This window comes from Phaethon aethereus (assembly GCF_964289735.1).
Source record: "Phaethon aethereus genome assembly, chromosome: 1".
NCBI lineage: Eukaryota > Metazoa > Chordata > Aves > Phaethontiformes > Phaethontidae > Phaethon > Phaethon aethereus.
In genome coordinates, this window is record NC_138575.1 from 46577916 (window position 1) to 46600014 (window position 22099).

Consider the following 22099-nt stretch of genomic DNA (forward strand, 5'->3'; position numbering starts at 1 on the left):
TTCATGGTAATCAGCAAAGTACAATGTGAGGAAATGCATAATTTTAACTGTTACATCAAGAATTAACTTGGTGGAAAAAAGAGTCTCTCATATGAGAGGCTGTGAGAAGCTGGGCTCAGTTATAGCCCCTTTTTATCTCCAAATCAAACGAAGCTATGGAGGAGAGAATGTGATGGGGATAAACGACAGAAACTCCCTCTCCTTGAAGCCAGCGATGCTGGGGCGAAGGTCAGACACCGCGCCGTTTCTCCGTTAAGTGCTCCGCCTGATCGGGTCACCTGAAGCACTGGGGGAAGAGGGAGGCATTTGCAGGTGCTTCTTCAGGAAAATCAGATAAACCTGGTCTCTTTCATATTAACTATCACCTAGAACATGGAATAAAAAGACTAAAGAGAAGAGCAATAATTAAAGTTAGAATGAGGTAAGATTACATTTTAATGGCCAACTGTGGTACAGATGCTATGAATATGGAATTTCTCTCAAAATTCTAATTCTTAAAACAAAATCAGAGAATAATGCAAGTAAAAAAATTGAGATTTCTTTTCAGAGCAGAATTCTGTTCTTTTCCACTGATCAACAACTGAGACTTTTTGTTGCTAAGGAGGAATGATATGAAGCCATTAAATGACTTGAGTGAACTAAGAATGCTGGTTACATAATGTATATTTACAGTCTGTTTGCAAAACAACTTATAAGAAAACTGTATCACAAATCCTAATAATTAAATAAATAAATAAATCAACTTACTAGCTCATATTACCTTGCCTATTGTCCACGAAGAATCAAGCATATGGAATACTGTGATAGTAAAGTTTTCACTCAGTTTAACACAAGAGAAAAAAAAAAATCTGCATTTCAAATGCATCATTTAAATTTTATCCAACTGCTTTACAGATGAACACCGTATCTAAAAATGTCCTGGTATTTAGACTGTGTACCAGCATCTATAGCAATACCAGTAATTCAGGATGGCCACTGACCAATGGAATAACTGGCCTAAGACTAATGGTTTTCTGAAATCTTTCAAGACAGCCGACACGATGGCAAACATCTGCCCAGTAGGTAAATAAGTAAACTGATGGCAAACTGAGGTCTGTTTAAGATGACAATTCATGTTTAACATTTCCTTAGCCAAAGAATGATAAAAGATCATAGAGAGTGACACACTCAAACAAAAAATGGAGTACTTCAGCCATTAATTCAGTGGAAGACGTTTCATGTTATTCACAAGCTACACAAAGCTAACATTTTAAAGTCCTTTGCACTACTGATAAAAGAAACCCTAGTAATTGCAAATAGTTGTACTTTGTATTTTTTCTAAAATAAAAGCTGACAGCCTAGAATTACAAGAATCAAAAGAGACTCTGTATGCCAAAACTTGCCTTTCCTACCTTCTGGGCACTCTGTGGATTTCTGCTTTAATGTTTCAGCTCAGAGCCATTCCAAATTGGCAATTACAGAAATTATCAGAAAAAATCCCAGACATAGAAGGAAAAGTATAAAGCAGAATGAGCATGTCAAATTTACACCCCCTTTCTCTCCTAGAATGGACATGCCCATTTCAAGAAAAGCTCCCACATTTTCTGTTGGTACACTACCTTATGACTTGCGTTCAGTTTTTCCTAAATGACATCACAGAACCAGGACTCAAACCCTTGCAAAAAGTATAACAAGATGAGGTAGAAAAAGCCTCAGGATATGAATACAAGAAAAATTTTAGCCAACTCAAACTCCTAAACTATTCCTCATTTAACAGTGCTTGTCATACAACTTAAAACTATTTTTCACATATTTTAAGTAAGAAATTTTTTGCAGTTGACATCAACGTCTAAATGAGGTAATTTAATACTGTAATACTGTAAAGGTATTGCAAATCTTACGGAGCATGTCCTGAGAAATTTCTTCCAAGACATTCCTTACTTTAATGTCCAACTAGTCTTTATTATATGCAGAAAAAACCTCAGTATTATTTCTTGGCTGCCAAAGTAGACTGAGATAAAAGGCAAAAGTAAAATAGTATTCTATATAAACTTAAGGAAAATAGTTAGTGTGTTTTATTGCAAACTTATTAGTCTTACTAAGAATGCTTTCATTCTAAGAATGAAATTCTTACTAAGAATGCTTTCAGCTTCAGGCTGAAGATCACTAATAGCATCTCTAAATCAAGGTTTAAAAGTTTTTCTTTCTGAAGATGTTCCAAAGAACAAAGATTGGAAACTTGAAACACTCAGCATACCAAAACCTCGACCCATCTTCCTGATCCATCATAGCTAGAAAGTAAAAATAAATCATCAAAGTATAAATCACCAAGCACAAAGTATATGTTAAGACTACAAGATCTTTACATTCAAACCATTTTTGGACCTTTGGTAATTTAATTCTTTGTGGAGAATGATAAATAATAGAACATCCAAGTATAGTTTATGTTCTTTGTTTTCGTGTGCCAAACCCTACCTAACAGCACACAAAACACACTCCTAGACTTGTCAGTTCATGAGATAGCAATTGTGTCATGCGTATCACTTTACTCCTCTCAAGTAAGCATAATTTTAGCAGTCACAATTGCAGGAAGTGTTAGAGCTAGAAAACAAATGCTTTACACTATGTAGATTCATGTTCAGATGGTACTAGGCTCTAATGATTTGGAATTCAAGATATTACATAACTAACAGAATTTAAGTTTAGAAATACAGACCATTTATTTTCAAGGTACCAGATCTCTCTCATTCTCAGCACAGAATACATATTTTCAGGATGAATATCTTACATATTGGATTGATGAGATAAATCAAGCCAATGACAAAAGTCATGTAGAAGCAAAATGACATTATTTATTAAAAGTAATTTAATAAAATGTCCACAGATAACTCAAAATGCAGTGATTTATGTATCTTTCTGTAATTTCTGAAGAAGCAGCTCCATTTGTAAGTTTAGATTTGGCTGTCCTCTTTTCGTCTTCTTACTCAATATTTTATAAGCTTCCATTTTCTTTTGCTTGTACAACCGTTGAGCTGCTTCTCTTTGTTGTTTTCTTTTTTCTGCTTCCTAAAATTAAATTATGAAATTATGAAAACAATTATGAAGTAATTACATATGTTCTATAACTACGAAGCTATCTATAAGCAATAAAATTTCTTTTGTGAAGATACTGGCAATTAGGTATTGTACTGACACTAGAAACACTATTACTCTTAAAGGCTTAGTCAGGATGCTCTTTCAGCACATACTGCAATCAAAACATATTATACTGCCTAAAGCTTCAGGAGAAGAGCCAAGTTTTCTTCAGCAGAACATCCTGTGGTAAGGTTTGTCATTAAAATATGTACTACTTCTTTTCTGTGAAATGAGCTCCTTGACTTTTCTCCTTAAATGACAAAGTGACAAAAATTTCCCACTTTCTTCTCTTGAGTGCAAGAAAGATGATCCAGTGGCCCCCATATAAATGTCTTGCTAATCCAGATGTGCTAGGATACTGGACACATCTGCATGGGACTAGCAGATAGGATATGGGACGTATCTGGAGCTGGAAGTTGGGCACATTTGTGATACTGGGACAGCACCATAAGCAGCATTACCTACGGCAACTTAATCAAGATCAAACTATAAGTGGCCTGTCCTCTTCAAAGCAGCAGACTACTGTCTTTACTAAGAGAGAGAAAAAAAAACACCTAATCAAATTTTCAACTGTACAAACTTTCCATGTTGAGGGGACAGCACATATGCACCCAAAACACCCAAATGGAGGCACTTACACTATACCGATAATCATCATGATATTATATTCAGTTTTTATCAAACAGCTTACACACCCTTTTCTAGTGCTGTAATTTTAGTACATAATTTGGGCAAACATCAATAACAAGCAAGTTAACTAGCTTGCTTCACTTGTATCACGTCCTACAAAAATACGCAAGACATCACAAATCAGACTGAGGGACTGCTTCAGTTCATTTGGATGATTTCCTCTCATAAGGCTTATTCTTTGAAATGCAGTGCCATGCTGACCACAAAGGCAGATGTTTCTGCAGAATACCCAAATAGATGATAATTTATCAATTATGTTTTGGTTTTCCATGCCAGAGATGGCTTCTGTCATGTAGAAAAATTAGTAAGAATGCTCTGTGATGCAGAATATAAACTTAACTAGAAATAACCCAAGAAAATACTTCTACATAGAAATCTAAGACGCTTTGGGGCAGGGGGGTGGGGGGAACCAAACCTGCAAAGGTAACGTCTCTCCATTCAGAATGCTTCACTTATTTACCATAACAATGATTAATATCATTCATTCCTTTGTTTTTTTTAAACCAGAGTAGCATCAACTCTAACTTACCTGTAGTTCACTTCCTAATAATTTTACTGCTGTTCAGCATACTGTTGTAAAAAACATCCATTTAAGCAACCAACCAAATGCTTGCTCAAAGCAAGAACATTCATCTTACTTAAGTAGTTGTTACTTACATTCTTATTTTTTTCCGATCTCTACTAAATCGTAGCTTTTTTATATAGTGTGGAGGCCAAAACTGTGCCCTTAAGCTTATTTCTTTTCCCAAATTAAATAACAGCAGATCCATTGTTTGCTAGCATACACATGAGGGTATATTATGTGATCATCACACCAGTATTCCCCATAAATGATTACTGTTATTGTGGCCCTTAGCTCCTGTTCGTTTTGCCTAAATATCTTGAATAAGACCAAAAATGCTAACACCTCCCCTCAGGAAACTCTTATGTGCTGCTCAAAGAAAATTCCTTGCAGTCTTGCTGGGTGTCCTGGTTTCAGCTGGGATGGAGTTAATTTTCTTCACAGAAGCTAGTATGAGGCTGTGTTTTGGATTTGAGATGAAAAAACTGTTGATAACGTACTGATGCTTTCAGTTGTTGCTAACAGTCAAGGACTGTCCAGCTTCCAATGCTCTGGCCTGCCAGCGAGAAGGCTGGGGGTGCACGGGAAGCTGGGAGGGGACACAGCCAGGACAGCTGACCCAGGCTGGCCAAAGGGATAGTCCATACCATACATCATCATGCTCGGTGTATAAACTGGGGGAGTTGGCCAGGGAGGGGCCATGGTTCAGGAACCAACTGAGCATTGGTCAGTGGGTGGTAAGCAATTGGGCTGTGCATCACTTGTTTGGTATATTCTTTTATCATTATTATTCTTTTTATTTTCCCTGCCCTATTAAACTGTCTTTGCCTCAACCCAGGAGTTTTACCCTTTTTCTTTCCTGATTCTCTCCCCCATCCCGCTGCGGGGGGAAGGGTGAGTGAACAGCTCTGTGGCTGTTTGGGCTACCTGCTGAGTTAAACCACAACACTGAGTTTCTATTTCTTCCTATTTCCTCTAAATAAGCTGGTCATAATATTAATTTATTTTAGCATGATCTATATCTAATATTAAAAAAAGAAGCTCTCAGCTGAACAGCCACGTGACTCGCCCACAATCACGGATCAGATTGCATAAAACTACTCTGGTTTTCAACACAGCTAAGCTGAAGAAGTAATTTGTTTTATCCATCTATATATTTATGTGATATTTATATAATAGTTACTGAAATTTAGTTTGTCAGCAGCAAGTTACTCAACTTTTACAATGTTACAATGTGTGCCATTTTACAGTGCAACAAACAATGTACTGGGAGAGAATAAAATTAGTTAAATAAGTATGTCTCAAATGAGTAACTCAGCTGGGTTATTCAACAATGATAATATTAAGATATGCCCTGTAAGAATAAGTTCTAATTAATTAAATTAGAATGAGGGAAAAATTACTAAAGATTCTGGCCATGGATACTATTACATTTAATTGTTTCACTGTTGGACAAAGCAGATAGAAAGGTAAAATGAAGACTGTGTTATGGTAACTCCATAAGAAATAGGACAGATATTTCCTTTTTCATCACTAGATGATGGTATTGTTATTACTTCCCCTCCTACAATACTTAAGAGGTCTAGTATAATCCTCTGGGATATGCAGATCAAGCTTTAATTTTTTCTTGATGTACCAACTGACATAATAAAATCCCACTAACGTCAACTGCAAGACAAAAATAGTAAAAACAAAGAGAATGATAATTTTGAACACCTGCATGCCTGAATATTACTGTCAAGTTGAAAAAGACTGAAGGAATACCAATACCTGTGTTCCTCTCCTATGGTTCTATTTGGGTCCAGATGGAAGACTGACAGGTAGAAATGGTATTAATCTAGTCCTTGCTTACAATCAAGAAAGATCACTGTTCTGATTTACCTCTTTCTTTCTAGCATGCTCAGCCTTTATTTTCTCATACTCTTCTTTTGTCTTCTGGTTGGACGTTTTCTTTTTACGCTTCCCTTCAGTCATAACTGACCTGTAAGAAAAAGTACATTAACTTCAGATACTTCACCAAGCAGACGTAACCGTATATCTCATCGCTCCTGCAGAATCAGAGAACAGTCTTCTACTCTTCCACTTTTTTCCCCCCCCATATTCAGTGAACAGGATTAGAAATATAGATTTCAGAAGGCTCATCCTTCTACACTAAGTGGATAAATATTTGTACCACTCCTACATGATATGCAACACCATTACATGTAAAGTAATGAGCAGCTGGCATGAAAACACAGCAAGCAAAACTCCTCTGATGCCGAGTGTACCAAAGACTGGACTGCACACAGCTTTTAGTAATACATATACCTTATCTGCTGGATCTTCACATGGATGATGTTTCGTGAAGTTTAGAGAGTACCTAAAAGGGGGGGGGGGGGGGGTGTGTGTGTCCATCATATCAGCTCTTCAGATCTAGAAAAACTGAAGGCACTAGCTTAGAGCTGTATTATCTCTTTTTAGTTGTGATATATGGATGCAACTGCAGAGATACAAGGACAGCCAGCTGTTAGCAGACTACCTGCCAGAGAAGTCAGGCTGACATGGCAAGGTGCAAAAGCACAGTAATAACAATGCCATTCTACAAGTTTTTTCTTGAAGGAGATGGTATATTATTGCCCTCAACATTCTGAAATTAGGAACTGAAAAAGTGTATTATTGCCCTTAATGTTCTGAAATTAGGAACTGAAATTATGTTCCTTCCAGATTTCAATATAAAAAACTGCCCAGGTACCTTTCACCAAAGAAAACAGTATAAGAAAACTAGTGCCATTTGTCTGGGACTTACTGTCACACTACTTTGAGTGATTTTTCTGGTTATTTCATATTTGAAAAATATAATCCTTGACAGATATTTAACAACTGTTCACAAAGTAAGTTTTTGATTACTCTATTACTCACACTACAAAAAGTTGAAAACTAGTCATCGTCATCTAGGAGACTGCAGACAGATGAACAAAAAGAGAAGAGAAGGTATTTGCTCGTACTTTCATTTAGAAATACCACTCTTTTCAAAAGAAGAAAAAGAAAAAATCTTTGCTTTATTCTCACCTCCATCTTGTGGCAATACTGTGTAATGACCCCTCATTGTCTCTACATAACTACTTAAATTCCAATATATGCTAAAAATAGAACTAACTAACCAAAGTCTTATTTTACATTCCCATAGAACACTGAAGTCTATCTCATAGACTCAACGCATCACACCACCCCACAGATTAGCAGTCACATTTTTTCAGAATTATTAATTCTGGTTTACAATCACAATGACCATAGTTTAAGCAAAAATTTAAAAACCCTCTGGTTTAAAGAAAAACAGTAGTCCTACTTCAGACATTCCCATGAATTAGCTGCCTATTCCAGACGAAACTCTACCTTTCTCCCACTGCTGGGCTTATATCTGACTGCCTTTCACCCCTCTCTCAAGCATTCTTCCCAGTTTAGATGTAAATACACCTTGGCATTCAAAGACTTATGACACTCCTTGCACCGAGGACAAAAGGGCATTATCTCAATCACCACACTTGGATGCTGTTTAGAAACACTGCCATGACAGTGTTAGACCTGAGTGGCTATGCTTTTCATTTTACTGACATACTTAACCAAGATTTCACGGAGAATTACTGTCACAAAGGGAAAAATGGCTTAAGTTGTCTGACATTTGTTAGATGATAAGTGAGAAACTCCATTTGACTTCTCCCGATTATTATTATAAGTAGATTTAAAGATTTTAAGATTATTATAAGTACATTTAAAACAAAACAAAAAAACCCAAAAACCTCAAACACCACTGGCAAACTATTATGACATCTCCAATATTTAAAATTATTACTGTGATCAAGAACACGTTACTGCCTTATGGTGTTACCTTAACGTAACCTTAATCCTCCATTTCATTTTTTTAAAAGCCCATACTTAAAATCCCCCCAAAATTAACCATACCACAAAAGGATAACTGCATACAATGTTGCTCATTCTAGTGGAAAAAAGAGTGCAATATGAAGATGACAGCTTTTCAAACTGGGAACATAAAGACAATATAAAAAATGTTTCTGAAAAGTAGCATTAATTTAAAAATACTGAGAATTAATTCAAAGAAAAACTCTGTAGACTCAAAAGCACACTACCTGAAAAGCAGGCTCTTCTCTTTGTAGATATAGTAACAAATTGGCCAAACACTAACAGCTCTTCGGCTGAACCCTGCCCTTAAAGTACAACGGTAACTGTAATGATATTTCTGTGGAATCAAGCTCTAAACTTCATCAATTTTCTTTCCGATTCTGATGCAAAAACAACAAAGCCGTATGTTTACATTTTCTAACAGATAGGAAAAATGTTTAAGACCTAATAACATTTTTTTTAGAAAAGCAAATCGCCATACTGAAGTCCATGTAAAGTATAAGATCTACAGTATTTATTTTCTGATGGAAACAATTACTTGGTTTTTGAGACATATTTTGAAAACTTACTCTACTGCTTTATTAAGTTTTTCTGCTGATAAAACTGAATCATCTGGAGCCCTGCGCCGTTTCTTCAGCATTTCTTCCTCGGCTAGGTAAAGATGTTTCAAGTGCTCTGGATAAGTATCAGTAAACTGATTATCCTGTTGTGAATGGACATTTTTTCTCTTTTTCAGCAATTTCCTGTATTGTCTTTCAATTTTTTGTTTTCTCCTAAATGCAAAGCCTCGTCCTGAAAACATAAGAAAAAGGGTTAAATGCACCTGCATTGAAGTAGTACCAAAGCGTTTAATTGTTGTGAGAACCATTTCAACCCATTTTCTTCCCAAAGTAGAAAAAAGCACTATTTGTGCTAATTTTAATAGGGATCAGTCAAAAATTCAAGGGAACAACAGTGTTATAAATCTGTTCCCTACTGTAACATTGCAGCCTGTTCAAATTTACTGAAAATCATCACCTAAACCTTTGAGAGGCACGGCGGGAAGCCAAGGGCGCGACCAGCGGGGCAGGGCCGGGCCTCTCTCGGCGCCGTCTCTCCCACCACGATACCATCCCACACCCGCCGGAGGCCAGTGGCGGCGGTCCCCCGCCCTCGTCTCACCCTCCTGGACGCTGCCGACGACGTCGCGCAGCAAGAGAGGCCGCCACAGCCGCTTTCGCCGGGGACCGCGGGCCGCGGCGCCCGCATTTTCTGCCCCCGGTCCTGGCCCGCCACGCCGCGCCGCCGCCATCCCTCTCCCAGCGTCGCGCAGCGAGACGACGTCACCAAGCTGCGCCGCCGCCACTCGGCGCTCGATTCGCACGCCTCCGTAGCTGACGGCTTGCGGCCCGGCCAGCAGGCCCGACGAGCCGAGAGCAGGCCCCAGCCTTGCGCGCGCCATGTCGCGGCCTCCCGGCGCGCTGCCGCCCCAGCTGTCGCCGCCGGCGGCGGCGGAGACGCTGCGGCGCGTGGCGCGGTTCCTGGCGCGCGCCCTGCCGCTGTGCCGCGCCCACACGGTGGAGTTCTACACGCGCGGGCTGTGGGACCGGCTGGTGGCGCCGCGCCCCGCGGCCGTGCTGGAGGCGCTGCGCGCCGCCGGGCTGCTGGCGCTGCGGCGCCCCCTGGGGGAGACCTCCGGCGCCGCGGCGGCGCTGTGGGGTGAGTCGGGGCGGGGACGGGGCTCGGCGGGGGGTGCCCTGCTGTGGGGACCGGAGCTCTCGGGACGCGGTGCCGGTGGCGTTCACCGCGCCGTCCCTCAGGAAGGAGACAGTGGTCAAACATGGGAACAGGCTGCCCAGGGAGGTGGTGGAGTCACCGTCACTGGAAGTGGTCAAAAAACGTGTAGACGTGGCGCTTCGGGACATGGTTTAGCGGGCGTGGTGGTGTTGGGCTGATGGTTGGACTTGGTGATCTTAAAGGTCTTTTCCAACCGTAATGATTCTGTGGTTCTGTAGCGGCCCACAAAGCTGTTGCGGTAGCGCAGCGGCCGCCTGTTGTGCGTGGGCTGCTGGGGCCACCGGTGAGCTTCTCGGTGGCCGGCTCCCCTCTTCAGGCCGCCTCATGCTTTTCAGGTGACGTCGGCTTATTGTCTCGCTCATTATCCTCCTATCTCTGCTTAAAATTATTTTCCTTGCTTTAATAGAAGAGGAGAATTTCACACCACTGCTGAGCTGCGTATTTTTTCCCCGTACGTCTGTACCCGCCTTCCTGCAGCCATCGCGATGGTGGTGGGCCGTTACCCCGCTGAAGCCATTTCCGCGTTCTTGGGCCGGTGTTCGCTCCAGCAGCGCTCGTCTTTTTCCCCGTTAATAGGATGTATCTGGAACCGTCACGGTTCAGATGAAGTATAGCCATGGTGGGAGGAACTGCACTTTAGGAGGCTGTTGGGAGTGACAGTTGTGATGATGGTCTCATTTTATAAATTTCATCCTCTTCGTTTAGAAATTAAATGAAACTCCTGTCAGACTCCTCCTCTCTGACTAATTTCTAAAGAACAAGAGTAAAATGAACCAGAAAAACCTCCTCCGTGTGAGTAGAAAGATGTAATAGTTAAAAGTCCTCCAAATGCTGAAACTCTGGAAATGTGGAGGACAGCTGGAAAAGGCTTAAACACCGCTTTCCTATATATCTGTAATAATGAGTGTCTGGCAAAGGAAGGTAGAAAGCAGTTTTATTTCTGACAAGACCTATTTAAGAAGCACTTCATATTTTTAGTAATTTTCACGTATATCAAGAGGAGGCCAGCTATGAAACTATTATTGAATTTACTGCAGTCCAAGTAGAAGGGAAGCATACCAGTAATACACTTTCAGGCAGAGCACAGAAACGAAGATAAAGCATCTGAAAGGTATGGTATTTGGGGGGGCTGAGCCCCAGCAAAGAGATCAGTTTCAAAACGTAAGGTAAAATCTCTGACAAAGCACTTAGCTGAGAAAAACCTGCGTCGTGCCAAAGTTTAGGGAATGTAGATAGCTCTCGCGTAGCGTTAGCTCTGAAATGCTACATGAGATGACGCGTGAGACAGGAAGGCACACACGGACTGTAATGGAAGGGTCCACAGAAAGTGGCATGTGGAGCTGTGTACTTTTTGGCAGAGAAGAGAAGCTACGATAATGATTTGGATTTGGAAGGAGATTGAAGAACTGTGAGTTGTTATGTCACTTGTAACATTTCTCTCTTGGGTCTAAAGACCTTCAAAATACTAACTGTAAGACTCATTTTTAAAGGCTTGAGGTATCTGGGAAAAAAACCCACAGAATTTATTTTTATATGAAAAAGACACAGCATTATGATTTACTTTCAGAGTCAGATGGAAACAAGACAGTGGTCCAGTCAGCAAGCAAAAGTGTTGGGAAGCAGTGAGAAAAAACTTTAATGTTTTTGACAGGTAGTGTCAGAGTTGGAACTGATTCAGAGCAACAGGTTATAAAATTAAATGTAAATAGAGGCTGGAACAAAACTAGTTATTAGATGAAGTTATCAAAAAGAAAACGCTAAAGGAAAATTACCCTGATTCTAACTGCTTCTATGAGGAAGCCCATGAAATGATTCAGACACTGAAGTGGCGGCCTGTAAAGTAGAAAGAGAATCAGAAAGGCAGAATATTGTTTTGTAGATTTTAAAATCAGAAAATCATTCCATGATCTATATTCAAAATCCGTGTCATAGAATTTGGTACAGAAATTACTGGAACAGAAGAATTCATGACTAAAATGAAGCACATGTTTTAGAAGAGTACGAAGCCTTCATGCTGTGGCTAAAGCATAGCATTTCTTCTTAGGTTTCTGCAGAGATTAATTCTGGTCATTAAAAAAAGAGAATTGCTTTTTTCTAGCCTCATATTTTCAGTATACTATTTAACATTTGGAAGGTTTGAGACACTCAGGTTTTCTCCAGTATCATGACAAAATTGGAGGCACTATCGTGGAATACGCATGTGGTTCATGCCTGACTCGTTTGACTGCATGGTATCTGCCCATCCAGTCATATGATGAAAATACATCACAGTAGAATACGAGTTTCTCAGTGAAGATAGCTGCAAACCCCTACCTATATTTGAAAATGAATGCACTGTTAGCCCATATTAAAATTAGGGTTGAGAAACTTACCATCCTGGCTCATTTGTGTGCATCAGTACAACTTAATAAAGATCAGAAACCCAACAGAAACAGAAATCACTCTTTATATTCCTATAAGATTTTAACTGTTTGTGTGGTTGTTGTTCAAAATTAGCAGATATTTAAATGTTAGTTAGTTATATTTACCTTGAAGTGGGTGACAAAAGGCTCTCATAACATGGTATTATTCACTGAACTACGTTTTTTTTGGAGTGTGGCTATGCGAATAGATTTGTTTTTCATGCTCAAATGATATTGTGGTCATGTACCCTGAATACCGTACTCAAAATATGTGTAAAATGACATATTGATTTCACATGGTAAAACATTTGCTTTCTAAGAGTTTGAGAAGTTGTACATTTATACATTCACAATCCCTAAACTATTACTAAAAGTTTTCTGGAATCTCTTCTAATAGGGATCCCAAATTAAATTATAGGGAAACATGAGTTACATTTGACAGCATTCATCTGCAAATGTGAAGTTGTCAGTTCCTACTCACATAGCTCTGCAAACTGAAAAGCAATGTTATTGCAGATTGGCACAAAAATGTTTTTCTGTACAATATTTTATGTTACTATAGGGATTTTGACAAATACATATGCTGAATTGCAGTTTTAGAAGCTAGCAAGCAAGAAATTACAATTCTGTTGTGCAGTATTATATGCAAGATAATCATGTTACAGAACATTACATTACATGTTCTGTAAATCAGTTTCAAAGAATATGTTCAGATACTCATCAGATGGTATTTCATAATGACCATATAAAGGGTGGAGCCCTTATTTTCAGTTGTACCCTACAAAAAAAATTCAGATCCATTTTTAGATATAGAAAACTGTTTTATAATTTTATACATCAAAAAGCTGACATTTGCCATATTGCATCTTGTTTATCACGTCATTGCTGTAAATTGGACACAGGCACAGAAAAATCTGTGCCTAAGTATTTTCATATTTTACTGTAAGTTACTGTTTGTACTATAATTCCCATTTTTGGCATGTTTCTTTCCTCTGAAGATTTATTTGCAAATGTATGGACTGACTGGTTAAAAGACATAGTAGATTTCATCTTATGAGCAACCAAAGTAGAAACATTTTGAGAAAACTAACATTTTCAATATTCATAAATAATATGTAGTCTGACAACTGCCATTCCAATGTTTGAAGTCATGCTTCAGATACCTTAATGTCATTGTTTTTTTTCTTGTAGTTCGCAAGCTGGGACAACAATTTAAATTTGGTAGTGTTGGTACAGAAGATATGCCAGTGATCTTGTACAAGGCCCTACTAGTTCTGTTCATGTTCTTCCGCCAGATAACTGAATTCAGGGAAGTTACAGAATGTGGGTATTACTGTGTTTAATTTCAGTTAAATGAGATTCCTAAGGAGAGTTAATATATTTTATTATGTCAGGTGCTGAAAAAATGAAAGCAGGCAAGCTGTGGGTTTTCACGAGTTCTGACAAAGCAGCAGCAAACTCCAAATTTCAATAATCAGACTTTAACCCAGGAAAGTGAGGAAGTTTCAAGATGAGTTTTATTTGTGCAATGTAGTGGGATCAGCAGGAAATAAGGTGAAAGGAAGATTGGGTTGCTAATATTTTGAACTCTAATCTGCAGAATATTTGCTTATGCTATTGATCTTGGTGAGCTATTTCAAAGTTAGATGGGAAAAATAAGGATAAAACCCTTTTCAAGGGTGTAGGTTTAATGATTTTCCATATCAGTGTCAGGGTAGTGTGTTGCAAGGTGGGTATGTGCATGGCTGATGACAGTTTTCTTTTTGTACTGTAGCAAGTCTGTATATGTAATTCACATGAAACTTCCACATTGATTGTTGGGTGAAAGTTGCCAATAAGGTGTATATATGTTCCTTACAGAGGAGATGAGAGACACTGTTTTTGCTGTGTTTTGGATGGTGGCTGGTGGTGTAGAAGCGAGGTGTCTTAGGTCAACAGCATTCTTGCATTTAGTCATTTAAGGGTATGGCCGTTACGGTATCCAAGAAGTTGATGTTGATCCAGTTTCAAGAAAGGTGACTATAGACCTTGCAGTGGAAGTTGATGATAGCGCCCTAGCTTTTGCTGCAGATATAGCTTCAGTACAGTATTGATGCAATTACCTAAACAAAACATTTAACTCGTGGTAACTTGTGCAGGCGTGTCACACGTGTGTGTGTGTTTTTGCCCATTCTTTCAATTAACAGTTGTCTGCTCAGAATGACTTTTCTGGATGAAAAGATACATATACTGGCCCAGACCTTGTAGAAACTTGCCGTTGGACTGGGATGCCGTTCTGGGTTGAGATGGTAGGCAAGGCTAATGCTTTAAAACAAACCTTTTCCACTACCTGTTTCTGTACCAGGCATTGGAAGGCTGGTGTTAACATTGACATAGTGAGTTTTTTTCCAATAAAGGGGACTAATGTACTTGGAGATCCTGCCTATTATAGCGAAACAAACATGGCTCAAGTATTGAAATAGATCATGTTAATAAACAACATACAGGCACCTAATTTGTCTGTAATGCTTGCATTCATTTCTGCCTTTTAAACTAAAGCAAATACATAAATGTAATGTTTAGGACACCTATAGGATATGTCAGGTTGGTTTATATTTTTTTCTGTTTATTTCTACTCGTACCACTAGAAAGATTACATTAAGAACAGTTCTAAGCTGCTTAATATTACTGAAAGAATGCATATATTAATACATTTGGAGTCAACAAAGGCATCTTCTAACAGACTTGTTATGTGCAAGTGACATGTTTTCATGAATTTTATTGCTATCCTGTTATATGGAGGAAGAATGGCAGTATTTCTTCTTGCACCCCCAAGTATCTGATGCTACTGTAATGATAGAAAGCACATTTTTTTCCACTAGCGAAACAGTTCAGTGTACTTAAAATATAAAGGTCAATTAAAAACACCCACTATCTAGCCAGACATTTTGAAAAAATACTGCTTATAAACCAAAATACATTTAATAGATACGTAATATACATGTACATAAATGAAAATTACGAAAGTCAAATTTTATTCAGATGTTTCCCATGCATCTCACATATGTTAAGGAAATATTTTGTAACAGGATAACATTCCAATGTATTTGCAAATCTCTTTAATTTTGCATAATGTTACGTCATGAAGAAAATAAGTCACTTTTGGGGGAAAGGTTTTTGCTTCACTGATTTTGGGGTTTTTTGTCATACAGGATTCTTCGGTATATTTAAAAATGTGTGCCAGTTGATAAAAAGGTTTTATGTTTCAGTGTTATGTGCTCCAAGTTTTCTAAAATGAAAAAAAGCCCCAAAACCAAAAAAACATACCAGTCACTGAGGAAATAAAATTTGGAGATAAAGAATATAAATGTATATTAGAATGTGCCGGACTTTTTGCCAGTGTGTTATACTAAATACCATACTAGTTCAAAGAGGTCATAATACACATGAAACAAAGTGGAACACCACTTCTCATCAAGAAAATTAGATTTCTTCATCACCTGGCAAAACTGCTGAACGACTGGCTGGTCAAAATATCCCTCTGTACCTTTTGACTTAATGTCTCATGTCAATCACTCTTTCAGTAACTGTTGGCATATAATTTCTTGTTGAGACTCTTAACCCTTGTTCTCTTTCTTGACAGATTAGTGATTTTTTCCCACTGCATCAGACCTAAAGATTTCTATGCATTTTTACTGATACAGACTACATTCATTTTGTGAATGTCTATAAATTTTCTGGAATGCTGTTTATTCCCAAAAAACCTAAAATAAGTTAAATGAATGAACCTCCCTTAAAAATAAACTGACATTTTCTTCTTCAGCAATAACTCAAGCTGTGACAGTTTCTTGTAAGAGCTCCTTGCATAGCATTTACCCAGCAGAAATCAAAAATACTCTTTGGGTGTAGATATTCACCTCCTTTTATGGTTGTTGAAACTTTTTTTGGGGAAAAAAAAGGCAATTCTGTACATTGTCCAAAAATGTTTGATTATCTCATCACATTATCACAGAATCATAGAATAGTTTGGGTTGGAAAGGACCTTTGAAGGTCATCGAGTCCAACACCCTGCCATGAGCAGGGACACCTTCAACTAGATCAGGTTGCTCAGAGCCCCGTCCAACCTGACCTGGAATGTTTCCAGGGATGGGGCATCTACCCCCTCTCTGGGCAACCTGTGCCAGTGTTTCACCACCCTCACTGTAAAAAATTTCTTCCTTATATCTAGTCTATGCCCTCTTTCAGTTTAAAACCATTACTCCTTGTCCTATCGCAACAGGCCCTGCTAAAAAGTCTGTCCTCAGTCTCTTCCATTATATTAGTCTCTTCCGTTATTTGTTTGATTTGAAAGTATTGTCAGGAGGAAATTTATTTTTCTTCAGTCATTTTAAAATGCACACATCTAATTTCTTCTCTTTCTGTAACATCTCTTACAGAGACACTGGAAAGCAAAATTACCCCTTCTCCCTAAAAACTTCAGTGTATTTTGGTTTAGTGTTTCTCTTTATTTCTGGTCTCTGGTATCATGTTACATCCTTATGCTTCATGAAGGTTCACTAACTAAAAATTCCTGGATGTTCAGTAGTTCAAATAAGAAAGACTTTTATAGGCAAACGTGGCTTTCTTTTTTGATTTTGTAGTAGAGAGAAGTAGAGTAAGAAGCATCATGCAGACACTGAAATAATATTAATTCTGGTCATAGCTTAGAGAATATTTATTCTTTCTTAGGTCCAAAGTTTGTTTGCCTGATTCATGCCCTCGTAGTGTAATGCCATGAAAATTACTGTGTTGACACTGTTGGGACTGTTTTCAATAAATTGTAATATATGCATGACTTTTAATTGTGGTCATGCGAGAAAATTAAGAGCATTAGAGGTGAGGTCAATAAAAACAGCTGTATCTGTTGTCCTGCAGATGGGTAGGCCAGATTCAGGAAAGCTACCGTGCTAGGTATGTGCTTGCTCAGCATCTACCCGTGAGACAAAAGGCAAACCAGGAGACATTTTCTAAATCTTTGTAACAGTTTGTTTGCTGGACTCGTTAGCTTTCATATATCTTAAAATAATTACAATACTTAAAAATCATTAGCAAAACTATGTAGAATTCACAAATAGTTTTAGCTAAAATAGAGAGGAATTAGACAATACAAAACAATCTCAGAATTAATAAATTATTCATTCCAATATGTTTCACTTAAAAATAAATGTGCATTTTTGAAATTAACAACTAAGTAATACCAAAATGAAGCATTTCATCCTGAGTCAAACAAAATATGCATTGGAATCTAACTTTGGCTCATACCTGATCGGTAATAAAAATTAACTTAATTCTCCCAGCGGATTCACCACTTACAAAGCAGCTTGGAAAGCATCTGAATATAGTGTTTGTAAATCAAAACATTTCCTATATTGAACAGCTGCATTTCTTAAAAAATCTAGTAGTGTGTATTACCAGATGGAAGTGACTAGGAAATGTGTAATGAGCAAGTTTGTAAACAACAGAGATGTGATAATGTTGACTGAATTCTCTTGTCGATTATATCAAAGTAGCTTTCCTAAAACAATAGATTTTTCCACATTTACTAGTTCAGCTAAGAGCAAAATTTAGCCTCAGTTCTAAAGGGGGAATACCTTTTTCTGAAGAAAAATTATGAGTTTTCCCACTTTTGGAAACAAGATAAATGGTTACTTCTGTCTGATACTAAGTGTTTATTGCTTGTAGTTCTCTGTCAGCACTATTACGGAGATGTTAATCACTGTTTACAGAAATCTTTTCTTTTTCTTTTCTGTACAGATGATGACACATTTTCCAACATGTTTTGTGAAAACTCTAAGAAGCTTATCAATGTACACTTGTTTGCCCTGGCTGCTAAGTATTATTCTTTGTCCAACCTTGGAGTGTGTACCCCATTAGAAGATATACTTGAATCACTGAGAGGTGACAGTCAAGGAGCAACAGGTATATTTACATTTGTGTTTAAATTTTTACTTATTCACTAGAGGACCTGCAGAGTTTTGGTTTTGGAGGGTGGTTTGTTGGGGTTTTTTCCTACATGCTTCTCATTTCAGTTTTCATTTGCTTCTAGATAGTTTCTTCATTGCCTTTGTTTAGAAAATGGATTCTCTTGCTAAAATTTGAGCAGAGGGATCACAGCATTCAGTACCTGTAGACCCTTCCTGGGATTCAGTTTTAAAGGGAATGAGATAGACAAGCACGCACATCATTATTTGAGATATCTTGTTAGTTCCCTTTGTTTTTCTTCTCCCTAAGTGGCAGGAATCATGGTCACTATTCCTGCTTTTTTTTAAACATCTTACGCTAAAATCTGGCAAGTGGGTTTTCTTGTTACATCTTTTGTTTAATATTAAATATGTGCTTGGGTGTTTAGCTGAATACTGCCCAGTAAGTGTTTGATGTCTCAGAAAAAAAAGATTTTATTCATTCTGTATGTTTTGGACCAACACCAATTATATGTCATAAAACTAGCGTAATTTCATTTTCTGTAATTCAAGAAATTGAATTAAAACATTCTCAAGTTGGCATGAAGTTGGACAGTGGAAGTCTTATGCCGATTATATTTTTTGTATCAGATGATAAAATGGCATTTGTACCTACTTGGACTGCTGTCGTTTTAACTGCTGAAGATGTGTTCTTTGTGGAGTCCACAGTCTTTATAGATTTGTCACTGTCTTTCAGATTTCTGCTGAGTTTTTCAGAGACAGACTGAGCAGCTCTCTGCCTTTGCCTTCTAGTGTGTTTTTTCTCTATAATATGTTAAAACTCTGATGTTTCTTATCCTAAGTGATAGCACCATTATATATATGTTGGGCATCTCTCCCATTTTCTACAGCAATCTTCTCTTTCCAATTTTGCCATTTTCCATGGTTGGCTCCCCAAGTTTTTCATTTCTTCAGAAATACTAGAATGCCATAGCTAAGACAGTCTTAATGGTTTATTGTTCATTGGTCTTACTTCCTGGCTTCTTTTCCTTCTGCTCTTTGTTCATCTGAAGCCCTTTTTTCTTGTTTGGCAACTGTATGCTGCTTTTCTTCCACTTGCTTTTCAGCTCTTTTCATTTTTATTATGCTCTCATTCCCTGTGTTCTGCTTAATTTTCTGTAATTCTCTAGTTCTACCTTGTTATCCTTGTACTTGAGTTCATACCTGGATTAGCTTTCTTAGACAAAATTACAAAGGTTCTTTCATTTTCCTGTCACGCAGAGTTGAGCGTCAGGAATAAGGCAATTGCTGAATATTTTGTTCTGTGTCTTGCAGGAGTGCTGCTCGGTTGGGTAACTGGGGTCTGGGTTTGTGATGCAGTAATTCTAAATTGTACTTCATAGGAAAAATAAAACATGTTCCAAATGTATACAATGGTATTACAATTCAAGACCTTTGTGTTGAACTGGCAGTAAGTATCAGTTAAATTAAGTTAATTGAAGTTCCTGGTAGTCATTTGGCAGAAGCAAAATACCAAGTTATGGATTCATAACGTGCAAGTTGCCAAATGAAAGCTGTGATCTTTTAACTTTAAACTATTTTAGATATTTTGGACTTTACTCTGTATTTTAGAAAAGATGTTCATTTCCTGGCACACTAAAGCTTGCAAGAGAAGTGTAAGTCTGAGAAAATTGGCAACTTTATGATGGCCTTGCTCATATTCTGAAAAGCATGCATTATGATAATTCCATTTATGTTTCAGATGTTTTTAATACATTTTCTTGTTCTCAGACAAACAGGCTTACAAGCCTATTCCCACAGTTTGTATACTTGCATAGTTCTGTAACTTCTTCACCATCTTAATGTAGACATATTGCTATCCTTCCCTGGAATAATAGGTAAGCACAAACATTTTAAGCGTGTTGTGGACACAGCTACTCAGAACGAAGTTCTGAGGCTAAACGGCTTTCTCCGTTGCTCCCTAACGAAGGTCACTGCGGTCCTTACTGCGCCGTCAGGTTGCTTGCACTGAGCGCGTGGGGTCCAGAAGAGCTGGCCCAAGGGGAGGAAGCCGGCAGGGAGAATTTCTCTTGTTACAGGTTCGTATCTGATATAAGAAGTGAGAGTTGCTAGAGTACTGGATTAAGAGTACTCTCGACCTTTGCAATGTGTTTATGGCCAAGGTAGTAGTCATGCAGGGACGGTTAACGAATCCGTCTTTAAATTCCATGTACTGGAATATCACTCTGTCTCAGGGATTTTTTTAGTATATGGTTATCCCAGTCCCTCACTGTGACTTGTGGAATTAAATCATAGTATTAATTCTGTGTAGGTGTTGGTGTCTGGTGTGGACTGTGAATTTCTTTTTTTTTTAATCTGGGATATCTGAATTTTCACAGGTAACTGGGGTATAAAACCCCTGCACCCTGCCATAGGAATCTTGGGAAGATCTCCATTAGCCCTGTATAGAGACAGTCTCTCCTCAATTTGTTGAGCTTCACAACTAAAGATGCAGCTGTAAATGGCATTATAGATTCAAAGCAGTTTTTCAAATGCAAACCAGCTACCTGTGCAAGGGGTTCACAATGGAATAAGCCACATTTCCACACCAGCTAAAACTAGTAACATTAAGCTTTCTCTTACTCTATTATATCCAGAGTACTTCTGTGAAGTATTCAAACCGCACTTTCTTTTTTCACAAAAGGAGATGGATATCTAAATTTATTATGGTTTTTGAAATTAGTACTTGTTCTGCTTGCATCAGTTGTACACATAATAAGGAAATCTACATGTATAATTCTTTGTTTCAAGAATATGATTTTGTCATAGCAGAATGAATTTATAGTTTGTTTAAAACTAGTATACATAGTTTTTTCAAATTTGCAGTTGTCTTGGCAATATAAGAGTCCCCAAATACAGTTTTTCTATTAGATTGTAATATGTCTGCTTGTTTTTCAAAATAATTTAAAAAAACCCTCAGAATTTTGCAGAAAATGTAGCAACAATAAAATGTATTAAAAATGCGTAGTTTTCTGCAACTATATTGTTTTCCCTGAGCTGAGATATAAGCAGAGTGTTCATTCTGCAAAAAGTAGGAAAAGAAGTCTGAAAATGGTTAAGAAACTTTAGTAGCTAAGGTGATAAATACTTCATCTATGTAGGTATAACCAAACTGTGATTTTCCGATCTGGAACATCAGCTTTTGTGAGTTGTGTCTTATTTTTGGATTTCTGTTTTTCTTCCATGTTTCAAATACTTAATTTGGCTTAAGTACTCTGAAATGGTAGTTCACACAGCATTGCGCAATTAACTCTTTTAAGTTCATACGATAGCAAAGAGTAAAAGGTGCAATATGTGGTGATAGTTCAAAGTGACAGTGCTGCTTTGGAGAACAGTCAAACAACTTTTATTTCTGTCAAGAAGTTAAATGTCTGTTTCTTCCTGTTCCCATTCTGCTGCTTCTTCTGATGAGCCTATCCAGACACAAAAATGTTCAAATATAAACAAAAAAAGAGACCTTTTTTCTTTTCTTTTAGAATTTGTTCTGTCTTTTTTTCTTTTCGTTTGAAATGCTTAGAAATGAAGAGGTTTTTGGACCCCATGTAGATCTTCACAATTTGAAGTTTGAGAATCTTTAGTGAAATGACAAACACTTGTTTCTGCTATTTGTTTTGTTTAAAAGTATTTTAGTCTATTTTTTTTCTTTTGTCAGTTCATAGAGTCTATATTAGATTTTAGTA

General features: G+C 37.8%; 2 protein-coding genes across 2 annotated transcripts in view; one reads left to right on the top strand and one right to left on the bottom strand.

The window, feature by feature from the left end:
* Positions 1 to 2883: 2883 nt before the first annotated feature.
* CCDC59 (coiled-coil domain containing 59) lies at positions 2884 to 9554 on the bottom strand (the record flags this gene model as incomplete). The annotated part of the gene is made up of 4 exons (XM_081997963.1): positions 2884 to 3045; positions 6248 to 6347; positions 8833 to 9055; positions 9425 to 9554. The coding sequence occupies 4 exons, from the start codon at positions 9552 to 9554 to the stop codon at positions 2884 to 2886; spliced, it is 615 nt and encodes a 204-aa protein (XP_081854089.1).
* A 148-nt stretch (positions 9555 to 9702) lies between these two features.
* Positions 9703 to 22099, top strand: part of METTL25 (methyltransferase like 25) — a gene marked incomplete at its 5' end in the record, with an annotated part of 68652 nt that continues 56255 nt past the window's right edge. The window contains 2 exons of the mRNA XM_082014140.1: positions 9703 to 9961; positions 18214 to 18378. Of these exons, the coding sequence (XP_081870266.1) occupies positions 9703 to 9961; positions 18214 to 18378 (424 nt within the window). The remainder of the gene's footprint in view (positions 9962 to 18213; positions 18379 to 22099) is intronic.